The 13,729-nt window shown below is 33.2% G+C and overlaps 1 protein-coding gene across 1 annotated transcript; it reads right to left on the reverse strand.

Moving 5' to 3' along the window:
- Nucleotides 1-345: 345 nt before the first annotated feature.
- Nucleotides 346-4,720, reverse strand: LOC109166268 (omega-6 fatty acid desaturase, chloroplastic). Its single transcript, XM_019315194.1, has 10 exons — nt 4,396-4,720; nt 4,247-4,301; nt 3,312-3,541; nt 2,743-2,886; nt 2,480-2,631; nt 2,262-2,384; nt 2,001-2,178; nt 1,482-1,600; nt 800-914; nt 346-656 (listed from the first exon to the last, which is right to left on the reverse strand). The coding sequence occupies exons 1-10, from the start codon at nt 4,432-4,434 to the stop codon at nt 495-497; spliced, it is 1,317 nt and encodes a 438-aa protein (XP_019170739.1). The 5' UTR covers nt 4,435-4,720; the 3' UTR covers nt 346-494.
- Nucleotides 4,721-13,729: the final 9,009 nt, after the last annotated feature.

The following is a 13,729-nucleotide window of genomic DNA, read 5'->3' on the forward strand; positions in this document are numbered from 1 at the left end:
TACGAGATTTCTCGAGTGACCTGTTGGTCAGCTATGAACAACTTAAGTTAGTTTACTTTCTTGTGATCTTCTGCCGGTTAGGGTCAAAAGACGGAATTTACCTACACATTCTCGGATAGTGGCTGCGATTCTGGGAGTTCCCTCTTTATTCAAAAGAAAAAAGGTCTCAAACCTACATAACAAATGCATATCTCTGTATGTTGTATGATGATGTTTTCTCAGAATCATGTGCATCTTTTTTCACTCAACATTCCTAAACAAATGATGTTTTTGGCATCTTCACTAACAATAAACGGGTTAAATTCGTTCAAACTATGTTTCTGTGAGATTTCGACATGATGAACATAAGAAATTTTCTGATATATTATAAACATAATAAATGTCTGGGACAAAAGTCTGTTTATATAGAAATGAACTAAGAAAACTAGCTTAACTGCAAACAAAAATGGAGGAAGCTCTAAAGAACAATCGATTAGTAATACAGAATCAATTTGCTAAGCGTACTCGGGCATTACTTTTTTAAGGAAAGTGATTGGTTGGGATTCGGTAGGGGCAAGTTCGTCAAATGGAATATAGTTCCGCTCCTTATCATAGACATGACACATTGTCATTATCGTCTTCATTAGACGCCAATTCCATGTGGCCTCATTCAAGTACTGTTACAATGAACAAAAATGAAGTAACTATAGTGTGGAGAAAGATTTAATGCAATTTTTCTTCAAATCAACAATTCACGGAATGATGAGACAGCATATATACGAGAATCAAAAGACAGCAGAGAAAGAATTGAGGAGCGTACCCTTCCCCAATTCTCTTGGATGGATTTATGAGCATCCCGCAGATTATAGCTTGGTATTCTCGGGGAGACATGGTGGGGTATGTGAACATTAATATCGTGGCAAAGGATCTCAATCCTGTCAAACAAAATACGCAACAGTTGTGAAAACACAACCCGAAGGACTTTTTCGAGTTTTAGAACTAGAAAACATAACAAAGATGGTTAAAATGTTAAATACATAATACCAACATTAGTGCAAAATATATAAAGGGGGTGTTTGGTAAATAGATGTTAGCCTGATTGGATTAGTGAGTTTGACTAGTTGATAGCATTAACTGATTGTAGAAAGATGTTTGTTAAATTAGCTGTTAGTTGATAGCTGATTACATGTAAAATGACTTTATCAAAAAGCTGATAAAAAAAACTGCTTTGACCAGCTTTTTGAATTTTAGCATTTTGGAGCAATAAGTTATTAGAAAAAGCTAATTAGTCAAACGCTTATATTGAATGTTTAACCAAGTCAAACAACTAATAGTGGTCAAATAAGCCAAAATTGGCTAATAAGCTGATTATGTTACCAAACAGGGCCAAAAACTCAAACTAACAACATCGTAGGTACATAAACTAATCAAACTTATAGGTATCTTGGAAAACATTCAATTAATCTAGTCATTAGTTTAACAAACAAAAGCAAAATAATTACCAACGAGGATAGTCGCAATGAACTGTGCCATTAAGCTGGGCTTGAGCTGCATTCCACTCGTTTGAATATTTGAAGGGAATGTGAGGAGCGGTATGATGGACCATTGTAAAGGTACTCATCTGGGGACAAAAAGGGTTATAAGCATTTTTGGAAACTAAAAAGAATCTAAAGAGAAACGGAAGATACCTTTTTTTTTTTTTGTCAGACCATGGGGTGTTCTGAGCAGGCCCTAACTATAGGAGGCACATTTAAGCCCGCACGATACTCAGACTAATCCCCATTCGCACCGGGGGCGGCCCAATTAAGGGGCAAAGCGCTGGCCAAATTTGTTTTCCCATACGAGAGGGGGTTCGAATTCCCGACCTCTCTTAAGGGATGAGAGTGCACGGCCACTCACGCCAACCAAGCTGGTTTGGAAGATACTACTAGATGGTCAAGTAACACTAATATAGACATATAAGAACTATGCATTACGTAAATCATTGTCGAAGAATAAAAAAACAACGAAATTAACATTACCCAAAAGTGATAACCCAGCCATGGCATGAGCCAAAACTTGACCCATCCAATTATTCCCGCTTTGTAGATGATCAACGGCCATCCAATAGCCATGAAAGCAAAGACGCAGGCTAAGCTTATTTTTACTCTATTGACTTCGCTAGGTCTGAACTTGTTCAAATTAAAATGGCAGACCAACCTAAAAGAAAAACTCAAAAAATGAGATTATAATGAAATTTCATAAAACTTTTATTCATTTTAACTATAACGAAAAACACATACCAGTGAGCTATAGACATCCAAGGTCGAATGGGTCCCATAGCAATTATCAATGCCTTACGCAATAGTGGCTTGGAATCAAACTCCTCTTTCCAAACAGGGTGCCAAGCTGTGTCTTCTTCCAACCTGGAATAGACACGTAGAGACAGGTTAGAAAGAAACAATTGGAAATCAAGAACTTAGTTTAAAAGAATGTGACGACTTTAAGAGATCATACTAACATGTTAGTTTTTGCATGGTGGCGATCATGCTTAAACCGCCAAGGTTCATAGGGGTAAATCAGCGGCAACATAGCTAGAGTACCAACAATATCCTCGACCAATTTGTTTTTCGAAAATGATTTGTGTGCACAGTCATGTCCTATTACAAAGAACTAAACAACAAAAAAAATATCAAAACCAAAATAAGAAAGCGTCAATATACCTAATTTTGTAAAGAGAGGCGAGTGGCAGATACAAATGAAGAGGGGGGAAAAGGAACTAACTCCTGTTATTGCAGTTCCCGTCCATGCCCAAGCTAATGGAAGTAGATACCACGGGGCTTTGGCAATCATGTAAAGTCCCAAAGAATATGAAGTTACTGATATCAAAACTGTCTTCCATGCTTTAAAATTATCAATCTCAAACACCTAAAATTAAAACAAGATGAATAATAATAAAAATAATACTCATAAGGATGATGTTAAGAGTTGATAAAATAAGAAAGAACATATGGGTTTATAAGGCCATGGATTAGACTAGCTAATTGGTTGGATTCAATCTTTTAGTGTGGTTTGGCCCATGTTTATGTGTATTATAGCCTAGTTGAGTGATCCTGGCCCAATCTTAGATTATAACATGGTATCAAAACCTGTTCGGTCCACTTTGGTGGCGTCCAGAGGGGTTAGACTAGCTAATTGGTTAGATTCAATCTTTTAGTGTGGTTTGGCCCAGTTGAGTGACCTTGGCCCAATCTTAGATTATAAGAGATGAAGAATGAAATTGGTAACGAAACAAAATTCCAAGGAGAAAGTAGTAAAGAGTAGTCAGCACAAAGCAGCATTCCGAAAAATACCTTTTTTGGGAGTGTGTCTATAATATCTTTTAACGTAACATTATCCGGTAGGGGTTCTCCAATTTGCCTAAAACCATATCTTTCACATAATACTTTCCTATCCTCGGCACTTTCTGCAGGAGAGGGGGCAACCGGAACTGCCACAGCTCGTATAACATTTGTTTTTCTGAAGGAAATTGAACATCTACTCCGTTTGGTTCTTATCTTATGTAATCCTTCTGAAGTAATACCTGCTTAACATAATAGGGAAAAATGCCAGACTAAGTCAACTTCACTTCAAACTTACCAACTCCAAGTACATAGGCATTATTAGGTCCAAAGCTCCACTAAATACACAGGAAAAAAACAGAGAGATAATTTAAAAGGTGGAGAAACTATGGAAACTTGAAGAATCTTGAGATGACTTCTTCAGTAATTGGCCGAATAACATGACTGGATGATGGTCCAGTTCATAAGTCCAATCTTGCTCATTAAAAAAAAAAAGACAAAATCTCTCTCATGAATCCTAATATTGCACTTTCTTTCAATAACTGTTGAACACCTAAATATTAAATTTTGATTTAAAAGTATTACATTTTTCCTCAGAAGTGAAAAGTAGACCGTCTCACGGATCCTAATAGTTATTTTTTAAACAACATTCATTCAGGTCTTGATTTTCATCAAGTTTAGATCCTTCATACTTTCAAAATGTAACAGTGCTAAATTGTTTACAAACAGTTTCCCCATTAAATTTTTTATGTGGTTGAAGGTAAAGTTATCTACAAGAAGCATTGTGAATACTCAAGAAATCACATTCCCATGGCTGCAAAAAAACTTAAATCTCAGTTCATAACAGCAGCAAATAACAGTTGAAAAGCTGAAACAAAAGTCCTGCTTGCATTTTAAGATAACAGAAAAGAAGAAAAAAAAATCGCATAGAATCAAATATGCCACACCTGGGAAGCTAAGCTGTGCAATTTTATTGCCCAGAATCGGCCTCTTCGAAGGGGTCTGAAAAACACTCAAAATAAAAATGTAATTTACGCACAATTACAAAACGACATTGGAGATTAAACAAAGGGGGAGAAGGAATAGGAACCCCCACCAAGATTAGAAAGCTGGAATCTGCAACACTGCAAGCCATAGGAGATTTGGGTCAAGAATCTGCCCTTTGAAGCTACGGCGTTATTTCAATTACCCTTTAGGCTTTAGCTTCTTCTTAAGCTGGCGGGTAGTACGTGAAGAAGATCATAGTAAAAGGTAAAGCCCTGAAAGCAGTTTTCGCAGAGTTTGTGGAGTTGGGAGGCTTTGTTATAAGAGGGTGGAATTGGAGTGGCCCCAAAGAAGGATAGAATTCTGTGATACTGAGACCGCCGACCAGCTCAACAAGTCGCCAGTGCCACAGTTTGTGGTCAATTTTTCTTTAGGTTGTGTATTTCGTTGGTTTTATGCTCAATTTGAACATTTACAGGCCATTGTTAATTGTTATGATGTTATGTCAAGTTGTCAACCAAATTTGGGATAATTCATTTGTTTTTTCCATTATGTATGAATTTCTTGTATTTGGTTGGGTGTAATTGAAATTCTTTTCAAATGAAATTCAATACTATACCCATCAAAACTACATTGTTTGGTCGGAGGAAATTGTAATTTCTTCCTTTTGTGGAATTGCAATTCATATATATCCCCTCATGAATTGCAATTCAGCAACAAGGAGAAAGAAAAAAGGGTGAAAATAACACAATTACCTTTGGTTATTATTCTTCCAAAGGTTGAACCCCAATTCTAAGGGCCCCCACATCCAGACCCGACAGACCATTTGGGAGGATATAAATCATGGTAACTCAACTGAACATGAACCACAGAGGCTAAACCTTTTCTCACTGCGCACAAGGGAACCCCCCTCACTTTGAGAGATAGCTCCCACACTGCCGTTGGTGAACCCTTGGTTATTATTATTATTACTAGTTTTTTTACGTGCTTTGCGCGAATGGGATAATGCCCAATGATTATTTTTAAATAAGTATTTTAAAGTATATCAATGCAATATTATATATGAGATGTTTATGCATAGCTGAATAAATGTTGAATTTGTTTATTTAAATCGGTAATTTAAAGTATATAAATTGAAAATAATATATGAGAGATTGATTATAATTGTCACTAAAATAAATGTTTGCAATTTTGTAATAACTCTAGTCTAAATACTTAGTTTTAAAGTGATAGTCTAAATAAATACTATTTTTAGTTTAAATTTCTCTAATTCTTCATAATTCTCTTTTGGGTAGCATTGTCATTGTTTTCATCTTCAGTGGGCGAGGTTGGCTGCATACGAGCCCCCGAGGAACTTCCAAGAACGCTAAGTCAATCCAAACAAGTTAATGTGGAAATATGATTGTTGTGCTCTTCCCCTGATCATCCCCTTGCTATGTGTTAATGTGTATCGGTTGTTGTTGATATTGAGTGGTGGCCACTACTGTTGTTGTGCACGTTGTTGATTGGTGATTGTTGATGATCATTGATTTATTATGATTGATTGTCCATGATGAGAAAAGATGAGATGTGATTGGTGGAAAAGAAAATGTTGGTGGTTGGCACAACGAGTGTCCGGTCATTGTACTGAAGGTACATGCCTAGCGGTTACTATGGTATAGGCACAAACCCACCTTAGACTATCTTGCTAAAGGCATGGGTCAGGTTATAAGTGTTGCGATGCCATGTCAGGACTATATGCACTGAACATGTTCTTTCTTTTTTATTTTTTTGTTGGTAGTGTGTCATGTGCCATTAGGTTACTGGTGGCAGCATAGAGAGATTCATCATGCAATGAGATTATGGTGTAGGAAGCTTTAGATTTGCATTGTTGCGTATATGACTGAGATTTTAGTTGTAATATGGACAATGATGTATGAACAATTTTATCTGATAAAAAAAATAATAGTATAATATTTATAAAGTAATGTACAATTGTACCATTATAAAAAAAAAATACAAAAAATATTAATACCATAATGACCTAAATCATTCTAATAATGCAAAAGCATAATTGAAATATTAAGTTTGTTATAAATAATCAAAAGAAGATTAATTAAACGTTAAAAAAAAAAACTTAACCTAAATTTTTTTTTTTTTTTTAAATCAAGAAAATCAAATGATTTTTAAAGTTCCCGATTTATAATCTTTGATGCTCAACTTTGAATGCTATGTATTTAGTCGGGCTAATTACTTGATCAAAGTTTATGTTTAATTTTATATTATATATATTTTTAATACATTTTAACATATTCATGATATATGTTTAAAAATTATGCCAACTCTAATCGGGATGGGGTTCGAACCTAAGACCTTACTTATATAAATTAATGAGTATGTTAAGAATAATAAATAGTTAACGGAATATTCCGTTAATAAAGTTTATACTAACGGAATTTAGGGTTATTTTAGGGAAGGAAATAATATAATAGAGGGTAAATAAGGAAAATCATTAAAAATTACTAAAATCAAAATAATATTAACCATTCATTTTAAGAAATAATAGTACCGATATTTTTTTGTTCCAGTTAATGGCCTAACATTATTCGCTCTTATTAAAAGTGTAGACTATACAATGACATCTTAGTCTTTATATCATTTCTTCCATTTCATTCCTAATAATTTTATTTCTCCCTACCAAAGTTCAAACAATGTAATTTGAATTCCCACCTTATTCTTTTTCTACTAAATTACAATTATTTTACCTTTTAATTATCTATTATTCTTTTTCTACTAAATTACAATTATTTTACCTTTTAATTATCTATTTCCAACCAAACGTCATGTTATATTTATTTCTTTTTAAAATTAAACTAGAGTTGAATCTAGGCCACTTAAGCACAACAACTACGGGTGAATGGCTAAGGAACTCTTCAAGTGGGTGGATTGCGGGTTTATCTATAGGGCAAGGTTAGAATTCAACTTAATTATTGAACTGTGGGCAATTTGCTGTGTGTGCAAAATAAGAGTTGTGAGGAATAAGGATATTGTATTAGAAAGAAATTGAATAGAGTGACCAATCTATTTCAAGTAGTTTAAAACTATATAATGATATTTTTTTCAGGTGATGAGCGAAACCCAACCATTTGTTGAGGATGCATGTACAGGGTAAACATCACTTATATGTAATAACTCTCAAATTATACAAAGTAAATCACACTAAATAAATTATGTGCTATAAGCTTAACCAAGAAGAATATTAAATGTATATTTATATTGGTCCAATTATATTTTTAAGTGTAACTTTTTTCTTCTTCTTTTTGAGATAATTCATTGTTGAAACTTTTGTAGAGGTTGTGATATAAAGAAGTGATTAGATAAGGTTCCATGAAAAACACGAAAAAGGCACTTGAAGCATGTTGTCCAAGTGCCTAACCACATACATGTGAAAAGACTACATAGTTCAACCCATTCAGAGATGCATGCGTATTGGGTAGTTTGATAATGCATTTGCATATGTAATTTAATTTGTTCCGTCCACTTTTTCACATTTGCTACTTATCTGCCGACTGCCGGCCCATGCTAACTTTGAACAATCGTTATGCTGTGGAACCGTATCCACCTTGTAAGGTGGGCACAGTTCTAAACGACGTCGTTTTTATGTGGTTGAGTAATAATGTCGTTAGTGGCACCATTATCCTCCATAATTTCTATATTGTAGATTCATAATTTTTAAACTGTAGATTCATAATTTCTATACCGTAAATTCATAATTTAAATACAGTAGATTCATAATTTCTATACAGTAGATTCATAATTTCTATACTACAGATTCATAATATCTGTATTGTAGATTCATAACTGTATAGTTGTCAAATTATGAACATATAGTTCTGTGATTTGTGAATACAGAGTTCAACAATTGAAAATATGAACATCGAAAATTATGAACATATAACTCTATAATTATGAATATATATTTATAAAATTATGAACATATAGGTCTATCACATGTTCACAAACCTAATACTATAGATTCATAATTTATAAACGGTGCGATTGCAAAGAGAGAAACGCCGTTAACGGCAAGTGAAAAACAATTTTTTTTTTAATTAGAACGTCGTTTTCAACTTAAACTGTGCCCACCTTGTAAGGTGGGCACGATTCCACGGCATAATTTACGAACTTAAAAAAAGATGAATTCAATGTGGTATTACATTAAAGACTTATTGGTTCTCTATCCCAAAAAAAAAAAAAAAAAAAAAACTTACTGGTTCAATTTTTGTCTACAAAAGACAATTTCTTGTCTCGTGAGTCTCCACACCCCGACACGACAGAATTAGTGGAGGTGGTAAATCACGGTGACTCAACGACCCATTGTATTAGGTGGGAGGACAGGTGCCTAATACTCACAAGAAACCCACCATATTAGACTTGAAAAAACTAATTGATCCAAGATATGCGCGAATCAATAAGCTCGCATAAAATATCAAGGGTAAAACAATAAAAGAGAAGAATTGTAATGTTATTAAGTGGATAAATGAAAGAGCATTACTATATTGTGTAAGAATGAGACCTCCTTTATTACTTTATAATAACTAAACAAGGCAAATTTATACCAATCGTTATATCGTGCACCAGGACGCGCACAATGCATTGTGCGCCCTGCTTAAAACGACACCGTTTTTATGTTAAGATTTTATGTGTATTATATTAATAGTTTAAGAGTTTATGTGTATTATGTATTATGTTAGATTATGTATATTATGTTATGAGTTTATGTGTATTCTACTATACAATTCTATACATTCAAAATATGAATTTTTTTTTTTAGAAGTTAATGGCAGAAATAGGAAACAAAATTTCAAAAAAAAAAAAAAAAAAAAAAAAAAAAAGATACAAAACGACATCATTTTGGCCCGGGCGCACAATGCATTGGAGATTCCAACTAATTTACCTAACTTTGTGGTGGGCTACAAAACTAGGTCAAAACCCACACGGTGGGCCGCGAGATTGGGCCAAATCTGGTCACCCCGGTTTAGGAGATGGGCTCTGAGACAGAACAAGGATCACCTGTGGCCGGCAGCGGAAGTCGTGCCCCGAGTCTAGCCACCCGGCTCGAGTAGCCTCATCCGAGTCCCCTGATTTGGATCACCTCTCTTGGATTGGACCACCTTCTTGGTATGGGTCTCCTTCTAAGCTGCCCGGTTCATTTTATTAGGCCCGATGCAATAGACTCCTAGACCCTGGGTCCCTACTTTAGACCATTTTTAATATATCTATCAAAGATATTTTCTAAAAAGTCCCTTGATCACAAGCAAAAATTTCGTCTGGTGGTTGATCGATCATTCTCATCATGAGCTTCAATAGATTTTAAGTGATGGCACTTTGGGTGTACTGTGGTGTGTGCTCGAAGAATCCAAAGGGGACACTAGCACTACTATGCTAAATTTTGTTGGATTTTTTTTTTTCAAAAAAAAAATTAAAAAAATTCCAACAAAGTCTAGAATTTCTTTATCAGTAAGCTAGTTGTCCCTCTCCGATCCAAATATTGATAGACTACCCGTTGGAGGAGGCTAATTAATATAATAATGTTTCCTCCCTTATGCTTAACCATAACCAGGAGTGGGATGACGATGCTATAAAAGGATATCTTTCAATACCAGAGATGCCCAGAGTCAGTAGACCATCCAGATAAGTTGATTTGGACGAATGGACGATGGAAGAAAGGGTATATACAGAGACGGAGCTAGAAATTATTTGAGTGGAGTGAAGTTTAAATGGCAATATAAATGTCAATTATAAAATATCAAACAGGCATAATATAAAGTTGAAATACAAAATACATTATAAATTACAATAAAATGTTTTTGATAGATTACAGGATAATTAGAGTCAGAGTCAAAAATATAGTTGAGTGAGGTGAAAATGTAAAAATATTTATGACAAAATATTAAACATTCGAATACAATGAAGTAGAATAATAATGAAGTAGATCAACTAGTAAATTAACTCGAATAAGTTGATTCAATAAAAAGTAGACTAAAAGAACATTTAATTAGATAAGAAAAAATGTTGTTAATGAGATTTGAACCAAATACCATACATTTATATTTTAATATCAAACTCAAAATTCAACCAACTAAGCTACTCAAACTATTAATGTTTTATACATAAATATAGATTATATTGTATATAATTTTTAATGCTATATATATAAAGGGGTGGGAGTGGGGGCAGCTGCCCCATACTAGCTCCGTCCATGGGTATATATGTTGATTGTTAAAAGATGTTATAAAACAATTATAGGCCTGGGGTTACGTTGCACGAGTAGAAGACAGGAAAAGAGTAAACTGTAACAGGTTTTAATTTGTGCCCGCCCTCAGTGATACACTAGCTAATCTGCTCTCATACATGGATTACAGGATGCTCAGGACTTTAGTTTTGATTTAATTTTATCTCAGGTAAAATATATGTTATTAGATTTATCTAATGTGTTTATCTCGTTTGCTAAATAATCAATTAATTGAATTATTCATTTGTTAGCTCGGAAATCTTGTTTTTTTTTTTTTTTTGTCTTGTGGTTGAGAGTGGTTTGATTTTCCACTTCCTTTTATTACTTATGTATTTCTTTCGAAAGTTTTTCTTTTCTTTTTTGAATACGTTTTCGAAAGTTTAATTGAATGCAGTTGTGTTTTTGCCAACAAAATAATAATAATTGTTGTGGTATTCGTATAACACCATAGTACATGTTCCATGAAAATCACGACAAAGCAGGTGATTTTCTGCTCAAATTGTATCTTAAGTACATGCATCTCTCACTATATTTATATCTAATGACGTACCATGCTTGTCGGAAGGATATACATATTGGAACTTGGAAGTAACAATGTCTCATTTGAGCATCCCTAAAAATCCCTAACAAGAGTTTTTGGTGGAATTTTATCTTTTTTTTTTTTTTACAAAAAATTAGGAAGAGATTTTTAATAAACGGGAATGAAGATCTTTTGAGGATTTTATTTCTATAAGTTAAAATTTTTTGTAAGTTCCATTAACCCCTTGAGAGAATGTTATAGGATCGAACATTAGTGGTGGGGTATTGATTTTTTGGGCTGCAGTAGTTTAAGAAAGTATAAAACATATACTACCTTGTAATTGAGCAAATAGTATTAAAAAAATCCTATTAATTAAAAATGAGTTAATACCCAAAATCGTCATCGACTATAGTGATTTTTCTCAATTTCGTCCTAAACGACTTTGGTGACCTAATATCGTCCCAAACTTTTGTGTTTCGCTCAATTTAGTCCCAGACTTTTGTGTTTTTGCTCAATTTAGTCCCTCATTTGTTATTCTTCCATTTGGTGTTAAATAAATAGACAATTTAGTAATTTTAATATTGGCATCTCTTTACTCATAGACATGTGAACTGCGAAATCCTTTTTTTTTTTTACGAATTACCCCCAGAATTACTCCTAAAACTGCGAATATAAAATTTGATTTGCAGGTTCGGGAGTAATTCTGGGTGTAATTCGTACAAGAAAGAGGAATTTCGCACTTCACAAGTTGAAAGTAAAGAGAGATCAATATTGACATTATTGAATTGTCCCTTTATTTAACACCAATTTGACGGAATAACAAATGGAGGACTAAATTGAGCGAAACACAAAAGTCTGGGACGATATTAAGCCACCAAAGTCGTTTAGGACAAAATTGAGAAAAACCACTATAGTCGAGCACGATTTTGGGTATTAACTCAATTAAAAATAAATTGGGAAAATATATGACAAGTGCGCGTCTGGCGCACCTGCAGCACTCAAGTAGCGCGTGTACAATTTTTTTTTTTTCCTTTTCTCTTAATATATATATATTTTTTCTTTTTTTCTTTCTTTATCTCTTTCTTACATGTCTCGACATAAACTAATCCAAAAAATTAAACAATTGAGGTTACTCTAATATATTTTTATACGGACAATATTTTATTGTACAATAGACATTTTCAATTTGTTTCTTTATAATTGTCTAGCAATGATTCTTTTAAGAATTAATTTTTTTTTAAATACAACAGAACGACAACTAAACTAAAAATAATTGCACAATTTTGGGTCAATTGGGCTTATAATGACTTCAAAAGTTAATGAGTGCATTAAACGGCAATTTATATCGTGTACTGCAGTGCATAGTCGATTATGTACCGAACTTCTAAATAATGTCGTTTTGTATAATAAAAAGAAATGACATTTGTTTTGCGCCATTCTGTAAAAAGTAACTCTGTTATTCAGTTTCATTTTGTATACACTGCAGTTTCAGTTCAACACAACTACAATTTCATTTCAATATAACTACAGTTTCATTCGATATTTATACACTCAAATATGTTAAAATGTTATTTAATTTTATTTTATATACACTATAGTTTCATTAAAACACAACTACATGATCATTTTGATATAACTACAGCTTCATTGCACAATATACACTCAAATATGTTAAATGTTATTCAATTTCATTTTATATAAACTGCAGTTTCATTTCACCACAACTATAATATCATTTTGATATAACTACAGTTTCATTTGATAATACATAAAATAATACGCGAGGCAGTGTCGGTTTAGATACACTGTAGTGACAGTTTAGATACACGTACTGTAGTTTCAGTTGGTAATTAACACATCAAAAAAATGCGCGCTCTGTTAACAGTAATGGCGCACCGTTTCTTTACTTAAAGAAACGACGCTGTTTTGACCATGCACCGCGGTCCATGATATAACGACTGACGTTAAACCTAACAATTGTTATATTGTGCACCTTAAAAATCACATGTTTCGTATGTACATAATTGTATAGTAGAATACACATAAACTTCTAACATAATATACATAATCTTAACATAATACATAATACATATAAACTCTTAACATAATACACATAAACTCTTAACGCAATACATATAAACTCTTAACGTAATACACATAAACTCTCAACATAATACACATAGACTCTTAGGGCGCACAATGCATTGTGCACGATATAATTTGCCTAAACCTAACAACTTGATGAATATTTAGTGAATTGTTAATATAACTACAATATAGCTCATTATGTTGATTACCGAATGTCATATAAAAAATTAAAGAGTTAAGACTTTTTGGAGGGTTTTAAAATTACAGCCAATCATCTTAGATTTACAAGATAATTTGCAGCCATTTCAATGTCAAAATTGGTTTAAACTTTAAATCAAACAAATAATTAACTTATGTCAAAGTTGGTTTAAACATTAAATCAAGACAAATAAATAACTTTTATAAAAAATCATACGATCATGTTACATGTAATACTTGTTCATATATACTGAAATCTACGAGTCAATATTGCCTCGAATCCATGACTTCCACTTGAAAAATCACTTCATGCCGCTTAACTATAAGGTCTTTGACCATAATCTTATTGGACACAAAATCAACTTT

This window comes from Ipomoea nil, unplaced genomic scaffold (assembly GCF_001879475.1).
Source record: "Ipomoea nil cultivar Tokyo-kokei standard unplaced genomic scaffold, Asagao_1.1 scaffold3087, whole genome shotgun sequence".
NCBI classification, from domain to species: Eukaryota; Viridiplantae; Streptophyta; class Magnoliopsida; order Solanales; family Convolvulaceae; genus Ipomoea; species Ipomoea nil.

Coding starts and splice junctions, on each gene's coding strand:
- LOC109166268 (XM_019315194.1), bottom strand. CDS start 4,434: ATGGCTTGCAGTGTTGCAGATTCCAGCTTTCTAATCTTG. Junction 3,542..4,246: donor TGCACAGCTTAGCTTCCCAG/GTGTGGCATATT, acceptor TATGTTAAGCAG/GTATTACTTCAGAAGGATTA. Junction 2,385..2,479: donor CACCATGCAAAAACTAACAT/GTTAGTATGATC, acceptor TGTCTATTCCAG/GTTGGAAGAAGACACAGCTT.